Raw genomic sequence first — 25,218 nt, 5'->3', positions numbered from 1 at the left:
AAGCAGCAGCTTTTAGGATCTAGAGAGCCTACACATCACGCTGCTTCCACTGACGCAGAAGGCAAGACGCTTAAGCAAAAAAACAACCTTAAAAATGAAAGCAAAAATACATAGCCTACGTATTTTGATTCCCCTGTATTTAAAAGCATCATTGAGTATTAAGTCAAATGAAAATGATTGATCTGTTTAAAAAACGCTGATAGATGAGCTACTCTGCTGCTGTGTGGCAGGCTTGCGTTTGACGTTTCTCAGGGGGTTCAATCAAATAGTAAAAATGTGAATGAAATTAAATGAGTGCAATATAGTTTACATTTCGCCTGGCCTTAACCTCATTAGGCCTCATAGAACACGGGAGGAGGTGCCTGAACCACCAGAAATTGAGAGGTCAAACGAGATGTTCTGTCATAGAGAAAATAAATGGTAACACTTTACTTGAGGCCGGATGACATATCAGTGACATAATAGTGTCAAAACAGTGTCATGACACAGTCATGAGCGAGTCATAAACATGGTGTCAGTGTTATAAATGTTTTATGGTCATGAAAAGTTGACATTGTTAGGGCTGTCTTTGCCATAACCGAATGTCACTTAATGATAAAGTCATAAAATGTTTATGACATTGACATGTTTATGACACATGAATGACTGCATTATGACACTGTTATGACATTGTTATATCATACATATGACACCTGCGTCAAGTTAAGTGTTACCGAATAAATAAATCTGTATGCCACTTGCTACTGTACCACTTGAGCCTAATAGTTGGCTGAGAGACGTTAAGTGCTCAACACTGTCTAAGTAGTGCCCTCCATTTATGATGTAAAATCTCCTCTTGATTACAGCAATGCATAGGTGATCAGGTTACAGCAAAAGCACCAGATGGAGCATCACAATTACAATTCACATAGCCATTTATTCACAGTTCATTTTGTAGTAGTATGGGGGAATCGTTAGAGAGAATGTAATATTCTTCAGAAACATACTTTTTTAGAACTATTTTACAGTGTGTTGTCCACATATTAAATCTGTGCCTATATTTCTCTGGTTGTGGCAACCATGCCAAGCATTTGTAGTCCAAGGTATACGAGGAACAAAAGCATAAAAGTCTGTTTTCAAAAGATGAGTAAACCACGAACAAGATATTGAAATTTTAACAAGAATGTAAACATGCTCCCTAGAATATGGACACGCTCCCCCGCTCGCTGCCCAGTGACTGTGACTAACTCTCTATTCCTGTTTGTGCAGTTGTTGCCTTAAGCCAAGCAGAGGCAGACAGTGCAATTACAGATAAATAAAAAAAACTATATCGCTCTTATCCATGCATGTTCATGGAAAAATAAACAGAATGTACTTTACTTCAACTGTGTGTGTTTATTCGTGTGAGGTTTGGGTTTCTGGTGTTTTGGTTTGTGTTTTTTGGGGGTAGGGGTAGGGGCGGGGGGTGCAGCCCACTGGACAGCTCTTTGAACCTTTCAGAGCACAAAGATGGATGCTCTCATACATAGGGATGAAAGACGGACTGGGGGGAGAAGGGGAGGACAAATCCATCATCTGAGCACAGGCTTTGCCCACCTCTTTACAGGGCTGCAGCAATTCTTATTCCGGCTTAAGCTGATTGCACAGTGTGCCCTATATAGCACAACTGGCCCCAACCTTATCATTGTGGGAGTGCTCCTGGTGAGTGGGCATGCATGTGTCTGGCTAGTTTGCATCTAGCCAATGGAGTTGTTTGGTGTGGAAATTACTGGCACTTATTCTAGAACTAGAATTCTATTTTAGAACTAGAGCTATCAACTGGAACGAGGGGAAAATATTTCTTTTTTGGCAAACAATAATGAAAGAAAAGCATTGGCTACTGAGGTTTGAACTGAAGTGGAGGAACATGAAAGGGAACACATATAGCGTCGCCGTCTGTGATACTTCATACTGACTGACTGTTACAATGTTACAATCAAACTGCAATCTGTCAATTGTCAATCCAGCCCAATTGTGTGTGTGTGTGTGTGTGTGTGTGTGTGTGTGTGTGTGTGTGTGTGTGTGTGTGTGTGTGTGTGTGTGTGTGTGTGTGTGTGTGTGTGTGTGTGTGTGTGTGTGTGTGTGTGTGTTAAAAAAAACCTCACAATGTGCACAACTGTTGCAGGTAACAGATTGCTGTAAGTGTCAATGCCCAATTGTTTAATTGCTGTGTGGGGCGGCTTCACCTGAATTTGCTTTTCAAGTGGGAGGGCAGAAAAACATACAATTGAATTCCTTCAGTTTACTCTGTACTCCTCAGACTTTACTGCAGAGCTGTGAAAGATGACCATGGCTATTCAAGAATAATGGAATGCCCATGGCATTTTGCCGTCTTATGTTTGTCTACCAACACACACACACACACACACACACACACACACACACACACACACACACACACACACACACACACACACACACACACACACACACACACACACACACACACACACACACACACGCGCTCGAGGGGGGTACCTTCGGTTCCTCTGAGCAGCCTTCTTGTCCATGATAACAGGCACGCAGTTGGTAAGTTCCGTCCAGTCTGCATGTAAGCCACAACTCCAGCCCGTGGAGAACCGCGAGAAGAGCCACGACTCTTCTTTCCCCGGCCGGTGACAAGTGCACTTCTTCTGGCCAGGCTTACAGTCACAGGGTTGCTCTAACCTTATATTCCGTACGAGATGACGACCAAAAGTGGTACCCCCAGTCTTTTGGATGTGCAAAAACACTATTACGTCTTCTCCCCGTATGTTAAATTCCACATCCCGCATAAGATCTCGTTCGGTGAAGTTAAATTTGGACAAAAATTTTGGAGGGCTGTCATCCTCGAGTTCCTGATACAGGTCATCGGGGGTGGGATACAGCGTGGCTGGAGGACGCATTCCTCGCAGTTTCTCAGCCGTCCCAAAGTGACAGGAGTTGCTGCCTGCTGGACAAATATACTGGTACCCTATCATTACAAAAAGGACAGCCAAAACTGGAACTAAAATCAACTTATTTAATTTTTCATTCATCATATTACGCATGGGGTAGTCTATGTCATTAACATGAAATAATCACAATGGACCAGCAGGCACATCACTGTTCAGTAGCCTACCAACTTCTTGACACATGTTGAGTTGAAAAACATTCAGCCTGAGACGAGTAGGCTAGATCACTTCTGTCACATTTTAGCCCATGTAAAATAGTCTGGCTCGCTGTTATCCAAATCCAACGACAAAGTTCTGTAGAACGCAAACACTGCAAATAATGAGCAAGAGCAAAAATATCAATAGATGTCTGTTTTTTTACGAGACAAAAACTGCTATCCAGTCAGTGAATTACTAATTGCTTCAGAAACTCTCTTTGGCATGAACTGGGAATCCATTCCGTTGCGCTACTGTCATCCGGCTGGTCCGCGGCATCGCTGGAGTCATTGCCTGTCCAACACCAGTGGCTGTCTTCCCTGCGCGCAATCCCAGGCATGCGCTAGCACAGCAGCTGTAATGTCCCAATTTGATGCCCATGTCCTGTGCTGTGCGACTGCAGTTCTGTTTGGTGGGATGGGCTCTGTGGCATCGCGGTCACTCTGGAGAACATCTAGACATTCCTGGATGAAATCAATCGGGGCGAATTCAGGATAAAATCTCGGGGCTGTCGTCACTTTCGCATCCGTTCGGTTTGAGGAGCAACTCAGTGTAATCTTTCCCTCTTGAGTGTTCGTGAGGCTATCTGAAGCGATAACACATTGTGTGGTACGCTCCTTGCGCAACCGCGCGTTCTCTCTCTCTCTCTCCCCGTCCGATGTCATTTCAGACAACAAAAATCAACCTAAAATACCCTAGTGTAATGCATGTATGCCCAACAATGTTATTGGTTAGTTTAGAACGAACATTAGATGAGTAACACATAGTTGTATTGTGTGCAAAATTAGGATTTCCTATCTATTTTCATCCAAAAGCCAATATCCCCCCCCAAACATCTGTTGTAGGTGGTTATATTTCTCAAAAGGGCTATGTGAACTCAGATTCAGATGGACAATGTTTCGTTGGCTGGGCATTCTAATTCTTTCTGACAGACTAATTTTATTTTGAATCCCAAAGGAGGGTTTTTTGGGGAGGTATTTCTCTGAGTTTTTTTCACTTCATGTCTAACAGGCTATTCATAGGCTTACATTTTGCAGATGCTGAAAGTTCTGTATGACAGTATTGCAGAAGATAATAAATTGAAAACTATTCCAGTTGGTCACTTATCATATAGGCTCATGAGTCATGACAAAACATAATAATATATAGGCTAAAGCACGGCTCCGGTATTTGCAAAAAAACTAACATCGGAATAGCCTGCAATAGGGTGAACTAAGGTAATTTGGGACATCAGCCAAAGTGGGACAAATAAGGTTTTGGATTGTTTTCTTTCTAAATATTAGCAGCCAATCACAAAATGGGATGTAATATTGTTACTGCAAATGTCATGTATAAGGAACAATAATTTTATTTGGTGTTAAGTATCATAAAAGGAATGAGCAAAGGTTTGAAGTGACGGTGGATCCAACACTTGTCAGTTGAGCTAGCTGACATGTCGATTACGCTATCAGATCATAAGGATATTATGGCTGAATTAGTGATTATATGGTACAAAATATGATTGAAATATATGTTGTTTTACTAAAGGTTTAATTCAATATCAAAACATTTAGACATTTGTCTTTACTTTATTAAGGAGACATAATTTTAGTAAGTATAGTGGAGTGAGCTAATTTGGGACAATATTTTAAGCTAAAATGGGACAGTTTTCTCATAGCAACAGAATGGGCTTCTGTTAGCTGTTAGCATAGCATATTAGCACGCCATAGGCCTGTATTGTAATATGCATCCCACATGCTAATGGACATGGCCATAGTCACACATGCCCTACTCCTTCAATATTCTCTTGAAATGGAAATGTTTCAGGGATGTTATACCATTTTTTAAATAGTGAAGATCCTAGTCTACTGTTAACAAGAGAAAAACGATATTATTCTTCAGTTTGCGCAAAAATAATGATAATCAAACAGACTGTCCCATTTTACATTAAAGGGTGTCCCAAATTACCATAGCATTTTCTCATGACGAAGTTGGTGTCTCACTGTCTTTAAATGTTAATATATTGTAAAATATTATACTTTAAAAACTAATTCCTACATGGAAATGTACCCAAGACCCATATGAAGACATACAATTACTAAATGTTGGTGTATTTTAAACTTAAAGTGGGTTTTTTTGGCGATCTACCAAAAGTGTCCCAATTTACCATAGTTCACCCTATCTAAAATTGCCCCTCCTGCTAGATTTCGAGGGTTTAGAATAGCTGTCTGAAGCGTGCCTGACTGTGAACTTGAAACTTTTTTTTGTCAAGGGCATCGCAAATGTCAACATATTGCTAGTATTTGCGACAACAAGTATTATATTTGCTGTTATATTTCGCCTGTAACCGCTTGTTTTGTTAAAGTTTTGTTGGAATGTTTATTGATGCTGAGCCAATACAGTTTATGAGGACCCACTAATGGCGGCGGCCACTCAAACCGGGGTAAGATTGTAGCACTACAGTCGCCGTAGCTTGATACATTTGTTAGAATGTATCACAATGTATCGATTTTGAATTCATTCATGGTTGTGTTCAACACAGCCTTCATGAATAAAACGATATCTTCCCAATAACCTATAAATAGCATAGCCTGATGCGCACGGTCCTCTTCAAAGCTTATTCCATCGGTACAGGCTACTATCTGATAGACAACATAGCCTACCTAGCGTTAAATATGTTTTCAGTTATTATTCGCCTACATACACCACACTATCCTTTTCGGCAGGGTGTATATCAGTACATGCTAAAGGCTAAATTACACTAAAACTATACCGTCGTAGCCAGCACTTGGCGAGCAGCGGCTACGTGGCATCATCACTACACGCGTAGGCTACATCACACCTTATCTCATTCAAGCCTAGTCCAAGTATCCAATTTCGCCGCCGTGGAAGTATTCTGTAATAAAACAAATCTGATAAGCAGCTCAAATGTTCTCTAATGTGGTGGCAATGCAAGTCACTCATGTTCTTGAGGGCAACTGAAATGACCCTTTCTTTAGTAGCCTATGATGACTTACAAGAGACATTTTCAAATCTACATCATCAGGACCAGATAATGAGGACCGTCATCCAGTTGCTGTTGCTGCTGCTGTCACTGCATCACGCCCATGCTGCATCCAAAGGTGTTGAAGCCAGCCTGAAAGCCAAGTGGCCAATGACGCCCTTGTTACTGGAGACAAGGTAGCTGTCTCTTTTCCTAATTACAGTACAGTATTACTACTGCATGTTTGATAACACGTTGATAATGTAGGCTTAATGTTGACTATGATTATGGCCTCGATTGTAAGTCGCTTTGGTTATAAAGCGTCTGCCAAATATAATGTAATGTAATATAACACTTTACATTGGTCGTCATAACTTGGCACTGGCAGCCTGGTTCTGGTGAGAAGTTGATTCCTAAACAAAGTTTACAAGTTGACTGACTCTTGTCATTGGTGCAGTGAATTCGTTGGCGAAGATGGGGAAGAGAAGTTCTGGCAGTTTGTTGAAACTGTGAAGGAGCTCACTGTCTACAAGAATGGGGGTAAGTACGAGGTGTTTGAAATGATTCACATAAGATTTAACCCAACAGAATTCCATTCATCTATTTGACGCAGTAGGACTCGTGTGCTTTTGTCATACTCTGTTTTCCTCTCACCCACCCACAGAGTCTGTGAGATCATATTACAACCTCATTATAAAGAAAGCCGGCCAGTTTTTGACCGATCTTCAGGTCAATCTCCTGAGACTTGCTCTCTCATTGAGAGCGTATTCGCCTGCTGTCCACGCATTCCAGCAAGTGAGTTGTGATTAATTGAGTTAAGATGTGCATTTCATGAAACAACTCAAAGAATACCTATCAAGAATATTATACATGGGTTCTCATTTTTGGTTTTCCCCTGGCTGCACGACCCTGGCTGTGCACAACTCAACCTCTGATTGTTGGAAACCGTGGTTTGCTCACATGGTTGGCTGCCAGTGTCTTGCTCCACCGTGTTTATAAACAAAAAAAGTGTTTATAAACAAAAAAAACCATGTATTGTTACACTACATCAGTCAACACCTGGTCATATATACCGGGAAAGCTAATCTGTTACTTTCGTGCTGTCCGCTTGTCTGTGTCTGACCTTGTTCAGATCGCCAGCGATGAGCCTCCCCCTGAGGGTTGCTCTGCGTTCGTCTCGGTACACGGCCAGCTCGCCTGCAGCACCAAAGACCTCAAGAAGCACCTCAAGGCCGCCGCAGGCAGGTAATGCATCACTTCCTAGTTCCTAGTTTATTTTGGTTTGTTTTCTTTAATCTACTTTTATACATTTTAAGAGTGTAATATAATCTGATTGTACACATTATGTACAAATTGTTTTAATAAAGTGTCCTTAAAATTCTAGTTCCTACTCACTACTAGAGCCATGGAATTCAGAGTTGTAACTTGTGACAAGACAACCGAGGTACAGCAAGTCAGTTGGTGACATTGTAGATTTAACTAATTATATGCAGCGGCTTTCTTTTCTTTTAATTACATTTACCTTTTTGCTGCATTTTCTGTGTTCAACACTCATTTCCTGGAACTATTTTGGAACTACGTCAATGGCAATCTGTGTGTCAAAGGCTCCTTATGAAATAAATTACTTTGGGATATCAAGCCGATCTTATTTTCGTGGTGAAAAAGCTGACTAGCTAGTAGTAGCTGCTTTATTGTGCTTGGAATGTTTTAGTGCCATGATGTTTGGATGTGATTATCAGAGGTGTCAAAAGTAAAAGTAAAAAAAGAAACACAGTTTCCTTCCAACACAGGTAACTTATCTAAGTAACCAGTAGACTTGTGTACCTGTCTTCCAATCAGCTGACTCTGCACTGGTTGGATCAAGTTTGGGTTGGGTCCTTGTTAGTTTTTTAGTGTTTTTCAGCAACACAGTTTGTCCATCTCATTAGATACAATGGAATGGTGTAACAGCAATGTAATAACACGTGTTTGTGTTGTACTTATATATTGAATTTGACTTTTACTTTTGACACCTCTGGTGCTTATAGTATGCACAGCTTTTTGATTTGACAGCTTTTGATGCATATTATGCAGGTGACGTGAGACAGCAATCTGGACAACGAAGTTGAATATGTCCAATTGTTTTTTTTTGGGGGGGGGGGGGGGGGGTTGTACCTTTATTTGTGACATGACAGTTTGAGAGGCGACAGGAAGCAAGTGGGGAGATAGATGGGGAAGGCTCTGCAAATTACCTTAAACCGGAATCGAACCCGGGTTGCCGGTGTAGCAGTGCAGTGCGCAGCCAATTGAACCATGGCTGGGCCGCCCATTATTTCTGTACTAAACAGTTCACTTCATGTTAATCTAAGAAGTGACGTTTCGGCCGTCTGGCCTTCTTCAAACCAGACAGCCGGAACATCGCTTATTGAAACATGGAGCAGAGTGTGTGGCTTTGTCTTTATTTTCTTTAAACATTTGTATGCACAAGAAGCCAGAACCCCAAGAAAGACCTTACTGGTGTGCGATACCTCATTTTTTCTAAATCTTATCTGACAGGCCAAAGCCATACCTGTACAAGAGTGATCACAAGTTCCCTGGAGTCAACAGCACAGATCTTCCAGTGGCAATCCTCTATGCTGAGATTGGGACCAAGAAGTTTAACACTTTCCACAAGGTCCTCGCGGAAAAGGCTGGAGATGGCAAACTCATTTACGTGCTTCGTCACTTCATAGCGGTGAGTTTTCTGTCTATTGTTCCTTAAGGTTTTTTTTGAGGTTAGAGAATGCTCTTTTGCACGTTTTGGTATGTATTGAGATCGGACAGTAGAGGATGGTGACATGAAATGAGTGGATAGAGAGAGAGAGATTTGGGGAAGGATCTGAAAATTACCTCAGTGTTGGCGAACCTGGCTCCCTAGCTTTAGCCTCACGACGCACCTTAGCCCACTCAGTCATAGCGCCCCCTGGAGATAAGAATTCTCTTGACACACCTGAAGAAGACAGAAATCTTATGTAATAAAATTGGGAGCAGAATCACTGTGCGATGCTTTTCATTTCTTTGATGCAACTTTGATCCAACGCCTGAATGCCTGGATGTGCACACTTACCACAGCTTTTAGAATAGAATAGAATATATTAGAATAGGATAGAATTGAAAGCCTTTGTTTTCATTATACTCAGTACAATGAGATTTTAAGCCTCCCTTCAAGGTGCACACAAAATATATGGGTAGATGACGGATAGGCAGTAAAAAACATTTTTTTCACAAAACATTGTTTATGAGGGAAAAAAGTATATGTCTACGTAGTGCAGCAATTAATCTTTCAAAAAATCCAAGTGGTCACAATGTTGGTCTATTCATTGATTATTTATTTACGTTGATAAAGCAATTTGCTGAAAATATGTCCTTTGGTGTGACGTTAAGAAATAAATATACAGTATTAAGTAATGTAGAAATGGTTTGATGGAGTTTTATAAACGTTGTTGCACTCTTCATATTTATTGCAATTTTTTAAAGTCTTAATTTAATGAGAAATTACCATTTAAGTATTTTTTTTCCCATTAGATGTGAGATTATTAGAAACCTTCCAGGAAAAACAGGGATATCTTTCTTTTAAATGTTCAAAATTGTCCGAATTTATACTAACTTTTCAGGGACGATAATTTGTTCTTCCCTAATGCAATATTCAGTGTTTATCAAACATATTGTTTAGCTCAAACAAATATTTGAGCGTTTAAAACATGTCACACCGTAGGACATTCATGTCACGCTAAAGGACAGAAATGCAAAACTGAGCCAGAAACAAATATATCAACATGATTATTTTGTCTTTTGATCATAATATAATGTTGTAGTCAATATGGACCTACACTTTACACTTATAAGTCTTTGAATCGTCGATTATCAGCCTATCGTAACTCTTAATGACAGCCATGCGGTCATTGAATGTAACCTGCAGATCACACTTTTGTAGGTATGCTATGACTGTCACACCATTGAACCTGTAGTGTGTAGTGGCCAGTGCCTGTTTGGTATCTCAAGCTGGACAGCACATTTATGCTGTATATTGAGCTCTCCACAGCATACTTTATTCATCTATACTCCTCTATATACTCTCTCACTGATCTTTCCTTCACTGTTACCGTTATATTTTATGGTTTCAAAGCACCATTAATGACATTTTATATCATTTGACAGTATCTAAAATCAACAGCAAATATTCATCAACAATGCATCAAAGTATAAATTCCAAAGGCCAATAAAGGAATAAGTAATTTGAATACACAATATTTATCTAGTCAAACAACAAAATAAAAAAATATGTACTACCAGTTGTTTTAAAATCTATTTATCAGATATCTAGTCCTTTGGTGTGATCTGTTTGTCCTTTGGTGTGATACTCCAAAGTGTCACACCATAGGACTTTTACCATCACACCATAGGACTTTTACCATCACACCATATGACTTTTGAGCTTTTGAGTTAATTTAAAGCCATGTCGTTGCCAACTGAAATACAATTTCACCTTTAGTAAGATGCATTTTCATACATCTACATAAGAAAAAAATATGAAAAATATACACTATTGTCAAAATGTATTTTATGGCTGTCACACCAAAGGACTACAAAACTAAAACATCTTGTGGTAGCAAAACATAATTGATTGACTGAAGAACTCTGAGAGAAAAATTTTAAGTCCACCCTTGCCATTGGCTTCTTAAGGGTCTAAAGTCACAATTTATGTACCGCTGGAGCTTCAACAATAGATAATTATCCACAGAATTAACCAAAAAATGATGTCACACCACAGGACATTATTTTCTGCGACAAAGTTTCATAAGTCCATACGGTCTCAGAAAAAAAGGGAAAAAATTAAGCATTACCACTTGCTAAAATAGACACCTTGAAAAACATGCCAGGGTTGTTTAGACAAATGACTGAGCTTTGATTATTTATTTAAAAATGTTTTAATATGGAGAACCAGGCTTGCCTCAGTCACACCATAGGACAAATGTGACATTTGACTCAAAATTAAGTATACTTATTTAAGCTCTGGATTTATTACACATTACTTTTTCACAACAACGACATTAGTTTAATCATTTAAAGCATTGACAATTTTGAAAGCATGAATTTACTTAATTTTAAGAGCCTGCGACAGCAAAATTTACACGTCACGTCATCTACCCATATGAACAGTATAAATGTATACATTTATAAATAATGTACCAATAGAGCTACAAAAGCTACCGGTACTATGCTATAAAGACATATACAAACTTCAGGAACACAGACCAACAACAAGGTAGCAGAGATTTGTCCAAGGGTGCAAGCGTGCAGACAGACAGCCAGACAGCAGATAACACAGACTACAGTAAATTGCAGCTACGCAGACAGGAAGACAACAGCCGACATAGAACACACTTTAAGTCCAGGGGCCTATACTAAGAAGCTGGTTCAGCAGTAAACCAGGTTAAGTTAAGTGGTAAATCATTAGAAGAGCCTGGAGTCCTCATTTTCTGAAAGCACGTCGGATGGAGAAGTGTCAGTGCAAGAAGGTGTACAAGAAATCCAAGTGATGAGCAGCAACTGAGCTGCAGAGGTAATCACAGTGTAAAGACCAGAGAGTACAAGAGATGAACAGCACACACTGGGTGGAAGAGAGAGATTTTAGAAAACATTCCTGGCAGATGTTTTACTACATTCATTGTTGTTGTATCACGTTGATCATGTTGACTTGTACTGTAATAGGCTTCAGCTGTGGCCATAGTTTCCAAAGGCTCGAGTGTGATGACGTGGATCAGCGTGGGCTTGCATTTTATCTTTGCAGGCTACATTTTCAAAGTCAAGCAGATGACAGATATAGAAGTGATCGAATGAAATTGGGCGTGTCACCAAATTTTTAATTAAATCAATATGGTGACTCATTTAGATGAAAAATCATATATTGACATTTCAGATCCCATCACCGTGCCCTTGCAAACATAATGAGAGTGTACCGTACTTGTTTAATATCTGTTGCCTGTAGGCTTTGTTTGCCCATTGAAGTAGCTGTTTAAAATGTATTAGTTTTACGAGCATTATTTCGGACTTATTATGTTATGTAAGCCCACGGTGCTGATACTTTTGTGTCTCTAGATTTGAAAGTGATCTTTTTTAGTCCACATCCCCAGGTTTCATAAAGGGCATTCCAGAAGTCATGGTTGCCAGCTGCCTTACCCTCTCTCAGCCAATCAATGACTCTGCATTCTGCAGTTGCAGCAGCAGCAGATTGGACAGGCCAGGGCATACTGGGCTGTTTTTTACCGTCATTGAAGCAGTCAAGGTTTTACACTCAAGGTTGCTCCAGTTTATTGAGGTGTTTGCTGCCATGCCTGCAAGTGCACCACCACAGACGACCCCCCCCCCCCCAACTTTTTAGTCTTCTTCAAACCGTTTTCAATTACCAGGAATTTATTTTGGCCAGAGCGTTTTTTTATATCATGGCACAGCTGAAATGAACACACTCCTCCCCACCATAAAATTGTTGTTCAGGGCATGCATCTTCTTGCATTGTCTTCTTGCAGGGCATGCATCGTCTTTGTGCTCTCAGCATTAGGAATTGTATGGACACTTACAATCCCGTTTGTAAAGGCACTCTATAGTGTTGGCTGTTACTAGGGGTTTGCTTATGCAGTGTGACTAGGGTTTTGCTATGCAGTGTAGGGCAGCCGTGGCCTAGTGGTTAGAGAGTTGGTCTTTCAATCTAGGGGTTGCAGGTTCGAATCCCTCCAGACCGCTCCCAGCATCTCCATCCATGGCTGAAGTGCCCTTGAGCAAGGCACCTAACCCACATTGCTCCAGGGACTGTAACCAACACCCTGAAAATAATAACTGTGAGTCGCTTTGAATAAAATGAAAGCGTCAGCTAAGTGCAATGTAATGTAATGACTAAAAGTCTGGGGTGCATTTCTTGAAAGTGTACTTACTTGTTAGACAGCTAGCAACTTGGGTTGTTGCCAATGGTAAATTGCATTGGAAACAGCAAAGTAGTAGTTTAGCAACTAATGGTTTCGGGAAACGCACCCCTGATATGTTGACAGTGTCCAGTCTCAGTTTTTAATGTTGTTGAAAACAAATATCTGCTTGGGGACAATACTGTAAAGACATCTATCCCTCTATCTTGGTGTGAAATGGGTCTTTCTATAAGAGCATTCTTTTGATTTATTGGGTAGATCAATAAACCAAAAATATTACATTCAAGTGTTTGATGGACTAAAAACACAACACGGACAATTAAAGCAAAAGCCAATTGCAATGCGCACACATGCATTTTCATGTATTTGCCCTTTGAAGTTTGTATTCCATTTTATACCGCTTAATTATTCTCATTTTCAAAATACATTACAATCTCTCAACCGTTAACAAACAGTACAAAGCGGAATTGTTTACCTCTTTAGTGCAGAAGTTTTGAACACACACCTTCATTTGGCCCTGATTTGCTCTAAACTTTGCTGTATATCCACTTCAGAAGTGCACATTTTACCTACTGCATTTGGTGGCCTAAAATGGACCCGGCACCACCTGAATCATCATATCAGACTATGACAGCATTAGGTTTCACATCCCCTGACTGATGTAATCTTTACATTACATTACATTGCATTTGGCAGACGCTTTATAACCAAAGCGACTTTCAAAAAAAGAGGACATAATCAAGCCAACATCATAAGCAAATACAAAGTGCACAGGAAATATACAGAACAAGTGCAGTTGCAAAGAGGGGTTAGTTTTTTATTATTATTATTATTATTTTTTAAATTAATAAAGAGTACACACACACACACACACACACACACACACACACACACACACACACACACACACACACACACACACACACACACACACACACACACACACACACACACACACACACACACACACACTAAACTAAACTAAACTAAACTAAACATCATGTCAAGAGTCTGCCCTGGGGCTAGGCCAGCTCAAGCATTAGTTTAGTAGCTCCTCTTGAAAGAGGAAGGCCTTTACTTGTTTCTTGAAGGCTGCAAGAGATGTGCTTAGTCTTGCTGCCTCTGGGAGACCGTTCCACCACTTGGGTACAACAACGGAGAACAGTCTTGACTGGGAGTACCTAGAGCGACTGGATGGCAGAGCCAGACGGCTTGTGCTGGATGAGCGCAGTTCTAATCTTCCAGTAACTTTTTTCTCTTAAATCCATTATGGTCATTGCTCTTACAGTGCCATGTACTGAGTAGCTTTCACATTATCCCAAGATTACATAGTGAGTTTGGTACAGCTACAGTTGTACAAATAAAAAGTAACAGTTTCCTATTTTATAAATTTGATTCAGATTGTGGACAGTCACTTGCGAGCGGTCTTTGGCATATCTCCCTTAACAATCATGAGAAGCAGTCATTTCTATTTTCGTGGGTCATTTCTGGATTTGTCTTGTAAATAGCCCAGAGTAGTTCTGTATTAAACTGTCTACAATGTTAGATGTATTAAGTACTTTGGGGAAACTGCTATAGCCTACTGTACAGTAGTTATAATCTAAGTAATTATCCGGAGTCCTTGTCATTTACAAAAGAAACTTACTCACTATGTTGGATTCATTGTGTGAAAGTCACACCATCTATTTATTCTGCCTTTTTTTACTTTCACGTCAATCACTGGAATTATAATCTCCATTTGCCTATGCTGTTTTCTGTCCCCGACAGGAACCAAAGCCAAGAAAGATGCTCCTGTCTGGCTATGGCGTTGAACTGGCCATTAAAAGTACAGAATACAAGGCTGTTGATGATACCCAAGTCAAAGGTGCATTAGCCCAGCTATTATTTAAGACCATTATGAATACTTGATGAATAAACTGAAGGGAACCCTCTTTTCTTTTCATCATGTCATTGTTTTGCTTGGTTCTGTTTTCAGAGGCTAAATCCGAAGCAGACGGTGGGGATGATGATGCGGACGAGGTTCAAGGTTTTCTTTTTGGAAAACTCAAGTGAGCAAACATGTTCATATTATTGATGTAGAAATAAATAATCTGATGATTTTGGATTGGAAGTAGGGCTGAACAATATGTTGGGGAAAGAAAGTCATCCTCATGTGTTTTCCCACATCTGAAGTTGAAAGTTCTTTTTGGCACCAATATATTTCACAGATCGACTTTATTTGCTTCATATACGCTTGGACATAACAACACCATTGGCACACATCCAACATTCAAACTCCTTTTTTGTCAGAAACGGTCTGCAATGAGGTGGATTAAATATACAGTCCCAGGAAAAAGTTTGTACACCCTTTGAAATTTCTTACATTTCTGTCAAAATTGATCATAAAACATGGTCTGATCTTCCCGGAAATCTCAAGAAGGAACAATCAGAGTCTGCTTTAATTAATTCCACCCAAACATTTACATGTTATCAATTTTTTATTGGTCATAAGGCCATAACATTCACAGGATAGCAGTGCGTAAGTAAGTACACCCTTGCATTAAGTAGGTTTTGACCCTCAGTTAGTTTCAATATCATCAACCAGACTTGTCCTGTAGTTGCAGATCAGATTAACAAAACAATCTGTTTGTATCTTGTCTCCCTCTTCTTTAGAGAACTGCCTCTCATCAGCAAGGTTTGTGGGATGTCTGGAGTGCATAGCTTTCTTGACTTCATGCCATATAATCTCAATTGTTTTTTGTTAGGGCTTTGACTGGGCTATTACACAATGTGTATTTCATTATTATGAAGCCATTCTAATGTCGATTTGCTTCTAAAGTATGGGTTGAGGTCACATTTCAGGACCCATACTCTTGTGTGCTTCAACTGTGTGACAGACTTCCTCACATTTCTTCTGTAAAATATCACAATAAACTTGAGTGCATTGTTCCACTGATAATAGCAAACTGTCAAGGGCCTGAGGCAGCAAGGTAGCCGCATATAATGATGCTCCCGCCACCATACTCAGAAGAGGAGATGTAACCAAGAATAGCTAAAAATGGGATTCATTCTGCCAATCTAAAATTAATGGGGTTTCTGTCCAAAAAAATATTGCTGCACCTTTGAGGTTTACGAAAAAGCATTTTTATGCTTCATAGAATTACTGCAAAATATTCTGTAGACCAACGTTGAAACCAAAGTTGAATTGTTCAGGGGAACACACAATGTCATGTTTGGAGGAGAACTGGAGAACCACACCTTCACCAAAACATCATCTCCACCTTTGAGTATGGTGGCGGGAGCATCATTATGTGCGGCTACCTTGCTGCCTCAGGCCCTTTTCAGTTTGCTATTATCAGTGGAACAATGAACTCAGATGTTTATCGAGATATTTTACAGCAAAAAGTGAGGTAGTCTGTCTCACAGTTGAAGCACACAAGAGGATGGGTGCTCAAATGTGACAAAAACCCATACTTTAGAAGTAAATCGACTTTAGAATGGCTTCATAATAATGAAATACACATTCTGGAATAGCCCAGTCAAATCCCTGACAAAAAAACAATTGAGATTATATGGCATGAAGTCAAGAAAGCTATGCACTCCAGACATCCCACAAACCTTGCTGACGAGAGGCAATTTTCTAAAGAACAGGGAAACAAGATACATCCAGACTGTTTTGTGAATCTGATCTGCAACTACAGGAAACATCTGGTTGAGGTTATTGTGACTAATTTAGGGTTAAAACCTATTGAATGCAAGGGTGTACTTACTTATGCCTTGCTGTCCTGTGAATGTTTACATCTTATGGCCAATGAAAATATGAAAACTTGTAAATGTTTGGGTTGAATTAGTTAAAGCAGACTCTGGTTGTTCCTTCTTGTGATTTCCGGGAAGATCAGACCATGTTTTATGACCAATTTTGACAGAAAGGTAAGAAATGTCAAAGGGTGTACAAACTTTTTCCTGGGACTGTATCTAAGGAGATGAGCCCCAATTTGGGATCAGTTAATGGCCTGTACTACCAGTAATTGAAAATCACTTTTGTTGCAAAGTTTGCAACTGATGACTAAATTCCCTTCATCCTGAAGCACGTCTTATCCATCCATGGACACTAACGTTTCTTTTTCCTTCTTTAGGAAATCCCACCCAGATTTGAAGGACCAATTAAAAGAATTTAAGAAGCACCTTCTGGAAAGCAGCAATGATATGGCCCCGTTGAAGGTGTGGGAGCTGCAAGGTAGGTGTGGGAAACTTTTTGGTAACACTTTACTTGACACAGGTGTCATACGCTTGACATAACAGTGTCATTACAGTGTCATAATGCAGTCATTCATGTGTCAAACATCAATGTCATACACATTGTGTGAGTTTACCATGAAGTGACATTCGGTTATGGCAAAGACAGCTTTTCATAACCATAAAACATTTATGACACTGACACCATGTTTATGACTCGCTCATGACTCTATTATGTCATCTATAATGACAGTATTATGTCATCCATATGACGCCGGCATCAAGTAAAGTGTGACCAACTTTTTTTCTGTGGGGCTTTTTGCGGCATCAAATGCGGTTTTGATTGACTTGTGATTTAGTTGGACCGCTGAAATCAACAGTGGAATTACACTAATTATCATTCCTAACTAAGTCCCTCTGTGAGCTGTTGCACATTTGTCAGACGTTCTGTAAGTAGAGGATTCATGAATACTGACTGCTGTATGAGGAGGGGTTCAATATAACCTGAAGCCATGGCTAAAGTGAGAACTGTTGCTACTGTATTAGTTGGAATGGTACAATGGTGCTCTTTATTGTTCCTCTTAACAACAGTTTTATTTCGTTATCCCCTCAACTTAATCAAAATGATCAAATATCTTTAATCAAATAGACTTAATCAAATAGCTTTTATCTTAATGGTGAGATGCTTTTGCGAGGCTCAATGACTGAGTGTGCTACCTCGAGGATTGGCTTTGCTGGTTATGTAGAGCAGTCCTGTGAGTACAATGTGGTTCCCTCTTCCTCTCGTCTCTTCAGATCTCAGCTTCCAGGCAGCGTCCAGAATCATCTCCGCACCTAAGTTCGACTCTCTCAAGTTAATGCAGGACTTGAGTCAAAACTTTCCCAGCAAAGCAAGGTGATTAAAGTGCTCTCTCTCTCCTTCTCTCCTTTTCTCCTTCTCTCCCTCACCGGCGCTGGCCTGAGTGTTTCCTCATGTTTTGTAGCCCTGTAACTCATAGCTAGACTGTGAGTTTGAGGCAGTTTATGGCTTTATGAGAAATTAGCCGAGAATGCTGAGTCAGTGTTGTGTTCGGTTTACCGTGAGTCAGCTGCAGATATACCATCAGAAGGGCCCGGCGAGGGGTTTTGGAGATTAAAACTTGGATTTGACTACTCTTCTGGGGACGCGGAGAAATGCTGATGGTGACTGTACGTATTTTACTGTTCCCACAGATCACTGACACGGGTGGCTGTAAACCACGAAATGAGAACAGAAATTGAAGAGAACCAAAAGGTACAGTCCTGTATCCGCTACCTACCTGACTGTCATGGTGTCAGGGTTGTAGCCAGATGCCACATTTGCTACGTTTACATGAGACATTTCATTTGGAATTAACTGACTTAAAGGTACACTGTGCAGGAAATGGTCAAAAAAGGTACTGCAACTATGCTGCTCATTGAAACTGTGCTGCCTATTGCCAAATTTGATCTTTACATGAAAGTTTACTAAGTAGTAAACAAATATTTCCTAGAATGGTCCAAGTAGAGTCGTTTTTGCAGCTAAAAATGGCTATTTTTGGAAATTCAAAATGGCGGACCATGGAGAAGATCCCCATTTTCATGTATAAAAAGTGCAATTATTCCAGTCATACTGAATACTTTAAATTTGATGGTGGTGGTAAGTATTCATGAAAAAGGTTACATTAGTGAACGGGTAGCATGGATTCTGGAAATAAACAACTAAAAATCTCACACAGTGTACCTTTAAATTCTGAATAGAAAACGTCATATAAACACCTTAATTCAAAATTAAAAGAAAGATCAAAGTAAACTCGACACAACTATTTAATTCTGAATTATTAATTCGGAATTAAAAACATCATGTTAACGTAGTGATTGACAATTTTTACTACCGCCAAGGTTATGTTTTCGGGCGGGTTGGTTTGTCTGTCTGTATTTTTGTCTGTCTGTTTGTTTGTCTGTCTCTCTGTCAGCAGGATAACTAAAAAAGTTATGAACGGCTTGTGAACTTTTTGGAAAGGACTAAAGGAACAAGTGATCAATTTTTGGTGGTGATCCGATCACAATTTTTAAAAGATTCTTCACCATTGCGGGATAGGGCGAATTTTGAAATTCTAGTATCTAACTCCACAAAACAAGGCAGAAACATTTGAAAGAAATAGGGCGTAACATAGTCGGATGTTTTATCAAACAGCTTCCTTGGCGGAGGTCTGCACTCTCTGAGTGCATTTCTGGTTATTTTTTAGTTTTACCAAAGCATAATCATTTTGTGCGAAGGCACTTGTATGCACAATCTGTAATGATTTGGCTGGAACTCAGTCAGTTATTGGTCTTCCATCCTTTGAGTCTGCAACAACTCAGTGTAAATTAGTTTTTGTTCAGGGGGAAAGATTGTGTCTCTCTGAGCGGTAGGATTCTGTTACCTCTTCCAAAATAACAATATTCATTTGGACTTTCATGCAACTGTGTGCAACACACTAAAGCTCTGTTGTTTTCGTCGTGAATATACAGTATATCTTGCGGCGTAGTCATGGATTTAGCATTGAAGAGACACACTTTCACTTTCATTAAACTTTCTCTTTCACTTTCACTTTTCACTCCAAAATCGTTAGATGCTTTGTAATCATTCATTATAATTCTTCCAGTGTTTATTTGCAGTGCTGCTGGATACACTTTTGCGAATGCATATCAGCGGGAACAGGGCTTGCATTTCCAAGTGTGTTCTGTGTGTGTGAACGGTACACGAAACACATTTGGTATTGATAGATTTCTTTGTCTGCTGGTGGAACAGCATGAAGTTTAGATTACATATCGAACACAATCCCGGCTCAGCGTGTGCTGCTGTATTTTTTTTATTTTATTTTCTAACTCATTCAAATTTTAGTATTTTTGTCACTTGTGTTGTGTGCGACCTGGTGGGCGCTCGCTCTTGTTATCTGGTCTGTGTCTGAGACTAGCCTGTGTGCGTGTGCGTGTGCGTCTGTGTGCGTGTGCGTGTGTGTGTGTGTGCGTGTGCGTGTGCGTGTGTGTGTCTGTGTCTGTGTCTGTGTCTGTGTGTGTTGTGCAGCGTCTGAGCGACAGCATGGGCCTCCACCCGGGAGACGCGGCGCTCTTCATTAACGGCATCCACATTGATCTGGACGTCCACAACCCCTTCAGGTAGCCGCACAGCTGGACCCCACCCGCACAGCACAGCGGCTCTCAGCCCCACCAGCTTTCAAGCCACTTTTGGTTGGAGTTTAAAGAAAAAAATCACAGCGTGGCACAGAGCCATGCACACATGCACACACACACACGCACGTGCGCGCGCAAATGCACGCACACACACACACACACACACACACACACACACACACACACACACACACACACACACACACACACACACACACACACACACACACACACACACAAAACATACACACGTACACACACACACACACACACACACACACACACACAAACACACGCACACACATACTGACACACAGAGCGTTTGATGTGTTGTGCCTTTACCAGGCGCTTGTTGTCTGACTGCAACACCGCCAGGAGCAACTCTGAGTGTGTGTGTGTGTGTGTGTGTGTGTGTGTGTGTGTGTGTGTGTGTGTGTGTGTGTGTGTGTGTGTGTGTGTGTGTGTGTGTGTGTGTGTGTGTGTGTGTGCAACTCAGTTGGTGTGTGTGTGTGTGTGTGTGAGTGTGTGTTGTGTGTAACATCACTGCTCTCCCGTCTCCCCTGACTGCAGCATCTTGGACGTGGTGCGAGGGGAGGCTCGGGTCCTGGAGGGCCTCCATAACCTGGGCATCAAAGGGGACCAGGTGGGCAAGTTTCTGCGCTTGCCCAAGAACGCGGTGGAGGACAGCTATGCCCTGGATATACGACACTCTGCCATCGCGGTGAGTACTAAAAGCCTGCAGAGACAGACACAGAGTGAGACACAAATGAATGAATTCCACTAAAGATACCAACATTACATTAAAGGTAGAGTATGTAGGATGGTGGCCAGAGTAGGCATTGCAACTATGCTGCCCATTCCCCAATGTTATACTTTCATGAATATTTACTAATTAAGTAATAAACTAATATTTACTGCACTAACCAAACTAAGTATAGTACATTTTGCAATCAGAGATGTCTATTGCTAGCAATTCAAAATGGCGGATATGGAGAAGATCCACCTTAAAGTGTGGATTTCCATGTCATAAACAATGCATTGATAGTGGTGGTAAATATTCATGGAAAACACAAAATTTTTGAATGGGCAGCATACATGTATTCTGGAAATAAACTACTAAAAATATGACATGCGCTACCTTAAAGTTTAGGGTAATTGTCTTGCTTTTATCTAACAGTCTAAACAGTCTCTTAGCTAAACATCTAAATAAACATAAAAGCAAGAAAACAAAGGAAAAGGAACAGTCCATTTGAATCTTGAATGCACCTAAAAGATGTAACCGCTAAAAAAAACAATGTGCTGGCTGGCTGGGTCCTTTGTTGAGCCAAGCCTTGAAGCATGTGCAAATGGATAGATTGTTAGTTTGCCAAATGGGGCTTCTTCTTGTTGTGAGAAACTGCTGCGATGTTCAAGATCTGGCTGCTGTTTTTGCTGATAGCCTATTCTGTAATGGATGATTTGGCTACCTACCTGTTCTGTACTCACTCTTGTTACCCACTCAGCGATGCTCTAACCTTCACAGTTGTAGCATGTAATATCAAGAATTTCTTCCACGGATTTTGTCATTAGTATTGTTGTTTCTGTAGTATTGTTCCCAGTTTTTCAAAAAAGCAAATGTAATATCTATAGCAGCGTTTCTCAAACTTTTTCAGACCGAGGACCACTTTGTCCCCCCCAAAAAATATCGGGGACCACCTGTCAACTGAATTGGCAGTTGATGGATGCTAATTTGACACTGCTAATTTTTATGCAGATCACTTACTTTTTTCACATTATAAGCCTGTCTTATTGTGTTGAAAACATGAAAATGTTACAAATATAGCCTGCTGCTAGCTTATCTTGGAAAAGTAGAAATCCCCTCGCGGACCACCTGAGCTCTGTCGCGGACCACTAGTGGTCCCCGGACCACACTTTGAGAATCACTGATCTATAGCAGCACATGGTAGTTAATATTTACGTAAATGTACAATGTGTGATGGTTAGAAATCCTGCAATAGAAGAAACAGACTCCAGTATTAGAGACAGCATGTAGGGATATCATACGCATATAAAGACATTACACTCTGTGGGAGCAAGAGGTTGGTAGTAGCACAAAAAAGATGTTCTGTATCTTTGCAAACTACTGTGCTTTTGTGAACTAGAACCACATGCAGTTCATAGGAATAAAGGCCAATGTCAGTGCAAGTGATCTTTTCATCCTGTGTCTGAGTCTTTCATTTCTGTCTGTCTGGCAGTGGGTTAATGACATCGAGAGCGACTCCATGTATCAGTCATGGCCTTCGGGCATCCAGGAGCTTCTGAGGGCCACGTTCCCCGGTGTCATCCGTCAGATACGCCGCAACTTCTTCAGTCTGGTGAGAGATGCAGTACAGGGGTGTGTTTCTCGAAAGCAAAGTTTTCAGCTAGTTAGCAACTTGGGTAGTTGCCAATGGGAAATTGCACTGCAACTAACAAAGTAGGTACCGTACTTAGCAACTATGCTTTCGAGAAATGCACCCCTGGCCTTCGCAAGTAAAACTGCATGGCACTGCATTCTCCTTTGTTATACGTACATGTTTCAGCTTTAATGGTGTGATAATGTATTTTTTAATGCAAGTTTTGCCCCGTATGCGAAATTGTTGGAATCATAATTCACTTTTTTTTGCAGACAGAGTGATATGTCTTGTGTCTAATCTTAATCTTTTTTTTCCTCCCTAAAAATAAGGTTTTGTTTCTCGACCCCACTCAAGAAGACAGCGCTGAGCTGGTCAAACTCGCTGAGCTTTTTTACAAACACAAAATTCCACTCAGGTAGGTTTCTTGCTTCACTGCCAGACATTTATTTCCATATGTGCCTCAATTTCATTTTTTAAAGTGTTGCTCATGTCCTTGTCATTCTTTTTTTTTTTAAGGATCGGATTCGTATTTGTGGTCAATACAGATGACAAAGTTGACGGATTCTCAGATGCTGGAGTAGCATTTTGCAGGCTTTGGAGCTACATTGAAGAGGAGTATGATATATCCCAGGCCTTCTTGTCCATGATATCAGTGAGTATCTAATCCCACAGCTCTTTTGATGCTTGTGTGACTGGAATGATGATCACAGCTCAACTTATTCTACAATTATTTATTTTAACCACATTGTTTGGGCTTAAATTCGCCCCTCCGGACAGCTCCGCTTGCCTGCAGGCCCATCAAGGGGGGTCGGCTGTCTTGGATTTTTATTTAAGTGGACTGACAACAACGTTGCCCCGGGCATCTTCCTTTCCTCAGACATCAGTCATGGTTATCAGCTGTGTTCTTGATCTAATGAAGACTGATAGGTGAAGCTGCAGTGACCCTCTTTTGCACTTTGCAGATGTACAACAAAGTGGACGTGGGGGAGACGCTGTCTGCGGAGACCGTGTCTGCCTATTTGAAGAGGAAATTTCCCAAAGCCAACGCTGCCAAGATCCTGGGAGTGGAGTCAGATTACGATGAAAGGCGAAGGGTATCATAGCAATTTAAATGGCTCTTTGTCTTTTACCTGCAGTAGTATTCTCTTTCATCCTCAAAAAAAAATCCTGCCAAGACTTTTCGGCTTTGCTGCTCAGGCAGCGTGGAATACAGTAGCATATGGTTTAAATCTGATGCAGAACTTTTGCCAAGGTGCTTGAAAGACAGCCTGTTTAAAACAACTCAGTGCTTATAAATTTGAAAGTAGTAATAATATTGACACATTAATATTCCTATCGTTCATTTTGAGTATGCATATCACTTTGTAGAGGATGCTTATCTCTTCTGAGAGAGCTCCCCTGCATAACATACGTAACTAACTCTCCTCACCCCTGATCATGGGTACTAACCTGCACTACGTTTCATAGGTCATCCACTACTTCTCAGCTCTCTATCTGTATACCGCTGTTCTCTGTACTGACCCCTTACTCTGTACTTGCTTGAACATCCTTGTAAGTCAGTTTGGTCAAAAGTGTCCTCTAAATGTAATGTAATGTAATATTATCTGGGGTCAGTGACACCAGCCTGTTTAAAACAAGTCAGTGCTCATACATTTGAAATTAGTATAAATATTGGTACATTTACATTACATACATACATACATACACATTTCATTTTGAGGATGTATATAATCTGTATTATTATCTGCATATTATCTGTATTACCAGTGACACCAGCATGTCTTTTTTTCTTGTCAGGAGGGCGGGTTGTTCTACAGGAAGACAGGCTTGGGCTCCCTGCCTGTGGGCCTCTTCAACGGCGTGCCCCTGAAGGAGGAGGAGATGGAGCCGGAGGAGCTGGAGACCATACTGCTGCAGCGCATCATGGACACCACCAACTTCTTCCAGAGAGCCGTCTTCATGGTAGGACATTACATGGAGACTTTCCCCCCTCTCCTCTCCCTATGTTGTCATTATGCTTTCTCAATGCAGCCTGTTTACCTGCCTGGTCCATGTTTACCTTACCCCTCCCTTCCCTTGTCGACAGTATTGTGCATGTAATGTACAGGTGGGTTGATGGGGTGTTCTTATGGGCGCTGCTCCTGCGGCAACTGCACCCCGTGTGGTGAGAAGGAGCCTTGCGGACAATAAAGGCTACTACTACTACTTGGACGTGCTGAAGGGTCAGTTGCTACGGTACATGACGTTTTTTGATTCCGAAGGAATAATTCAGAATTCAATACCGTAGTTCCGTCGAGTTTCCTTTTATCTTTAATTTAATTCCGAATTGTGAGGTGTTTACATGACGTTTTCAAAGCGGAATTAACATTTATTCAGAATTGAAGTGAGTTAATTCTCAATTAAATGTCTCA

The 25,218-nt window shown here is 40.6% G+C and overlaps 2 protein-coding genes across 2 annotated transcripts in view; one reads left to right on the top strand and one right to left on the bottom strand.

Moving 5' to 3' along the window:
- Positions 1–3,062, bottom strand: part of hs6st3b (heparan sulfate 6-O-sulfotransferase 3b) — an 86,728-nt gene extending 83,666 nt beyond the window's left edge. Inside the window, exon 1 of the mRNA XM_063214486.1 lies at positions 2,497–3,062. Coding sequence (XP_063070556.1) covers positions 2,497–3,047 — 551 coding nt within the window. The 5' untranslated portion in view covers positions 3,048–3,062. The remainder of the gene's footprint in view (positions 1–2,496) is intronic.
- A 2,488-nt stretch (positions 3,063–5,550) lies between these two features.
- The window catches only part of uggt2 (UDP-glucose glycoprotein glucosyltransferase 2), a 61,713-nt gene continuing 42,045 nt past the window's right edge, over positions 5,551–25,218 (top strand). Inside the window, exons 1-18 of the mRNA XM_063213313.1 lie at positions 5,551–5,568; positions 6,172–6,305; positions 6,566–6,648; positions 6,773–6,903; positions 7,241–7,353; positions 8,644–8,821; positions 14,811–14,907; positions 15,019–15,091; positions 17,159–17,259; positions 18,054–18,153; positions 18,471–18,531; positions 20,326–20,417; positions 21,003–21,153; positions 22,667–22,786; positions 23,137–23,222; positions 23,324–23,459; positions 23,770–23,901; positions 24,605–24,769. Of these exons, the coding sequence (XP_063069383.1) occupies positions 6,181–6,305; positions 6,566–6,648; positions 6,773–6,903; positions 7,241–7,353; positions 8,644–8,821; positions 14,811–14,907; positions 15,019–15,091; positions 17,159–17,259; positions 18,054–18,153; positions 18,471–18,531; positions 20,326–20,417; positions 21,003–21,153; positions 22,667–22,786; positions 23,137–23,222; positions 23,324–23,459; positions 23,770–23,901; positions 24,605–24,769 (1,944 nt within the window). The 5' untranslated portion in view covers positions 5,551–5,568; positions 6,172–6,180. The remainder of the gene's footprint in view (positions 5,569–6,171; positions 6,306–6,565; positions 6,649–6,772; positions 6,904–7,240; positions 7,354–8,643; positions 8,822–14,810; positions 14,908–15,018; positions 15,092–17,158; positions 17,260–18,053; positions 18,154–18,470; positions 18,532–20,325; positions 20,418–21,002; positions 21,154–22,666; positions 22,787–23,136; positions 23,223–23,323; positions 23,460–23,769; positions 23,902–24,604; positions 24,770–25,218) is intronic.

The sequence above is a fragment of the Engraulis encrasicolus genome, chromosome 13 (assembly GCF_034702125.1).
Source record: "Engraulis encrasicolus isolate BLACKSEA-1 chromosome 13, IST_EnEncr_1.0, whole genome shotgun sequence".
NCBI classification, from domain to species: Eukaryota; Metazoa; Chordata; class Actinopteri; order Clupeiformes; family Engraulidae; genus Engraulis; species Engraulis encrasicolus.
Note: the sequence above shows the minus strand (reverse complement) of the source record. Positions and strands in the feature narration are given on the sequence as shown.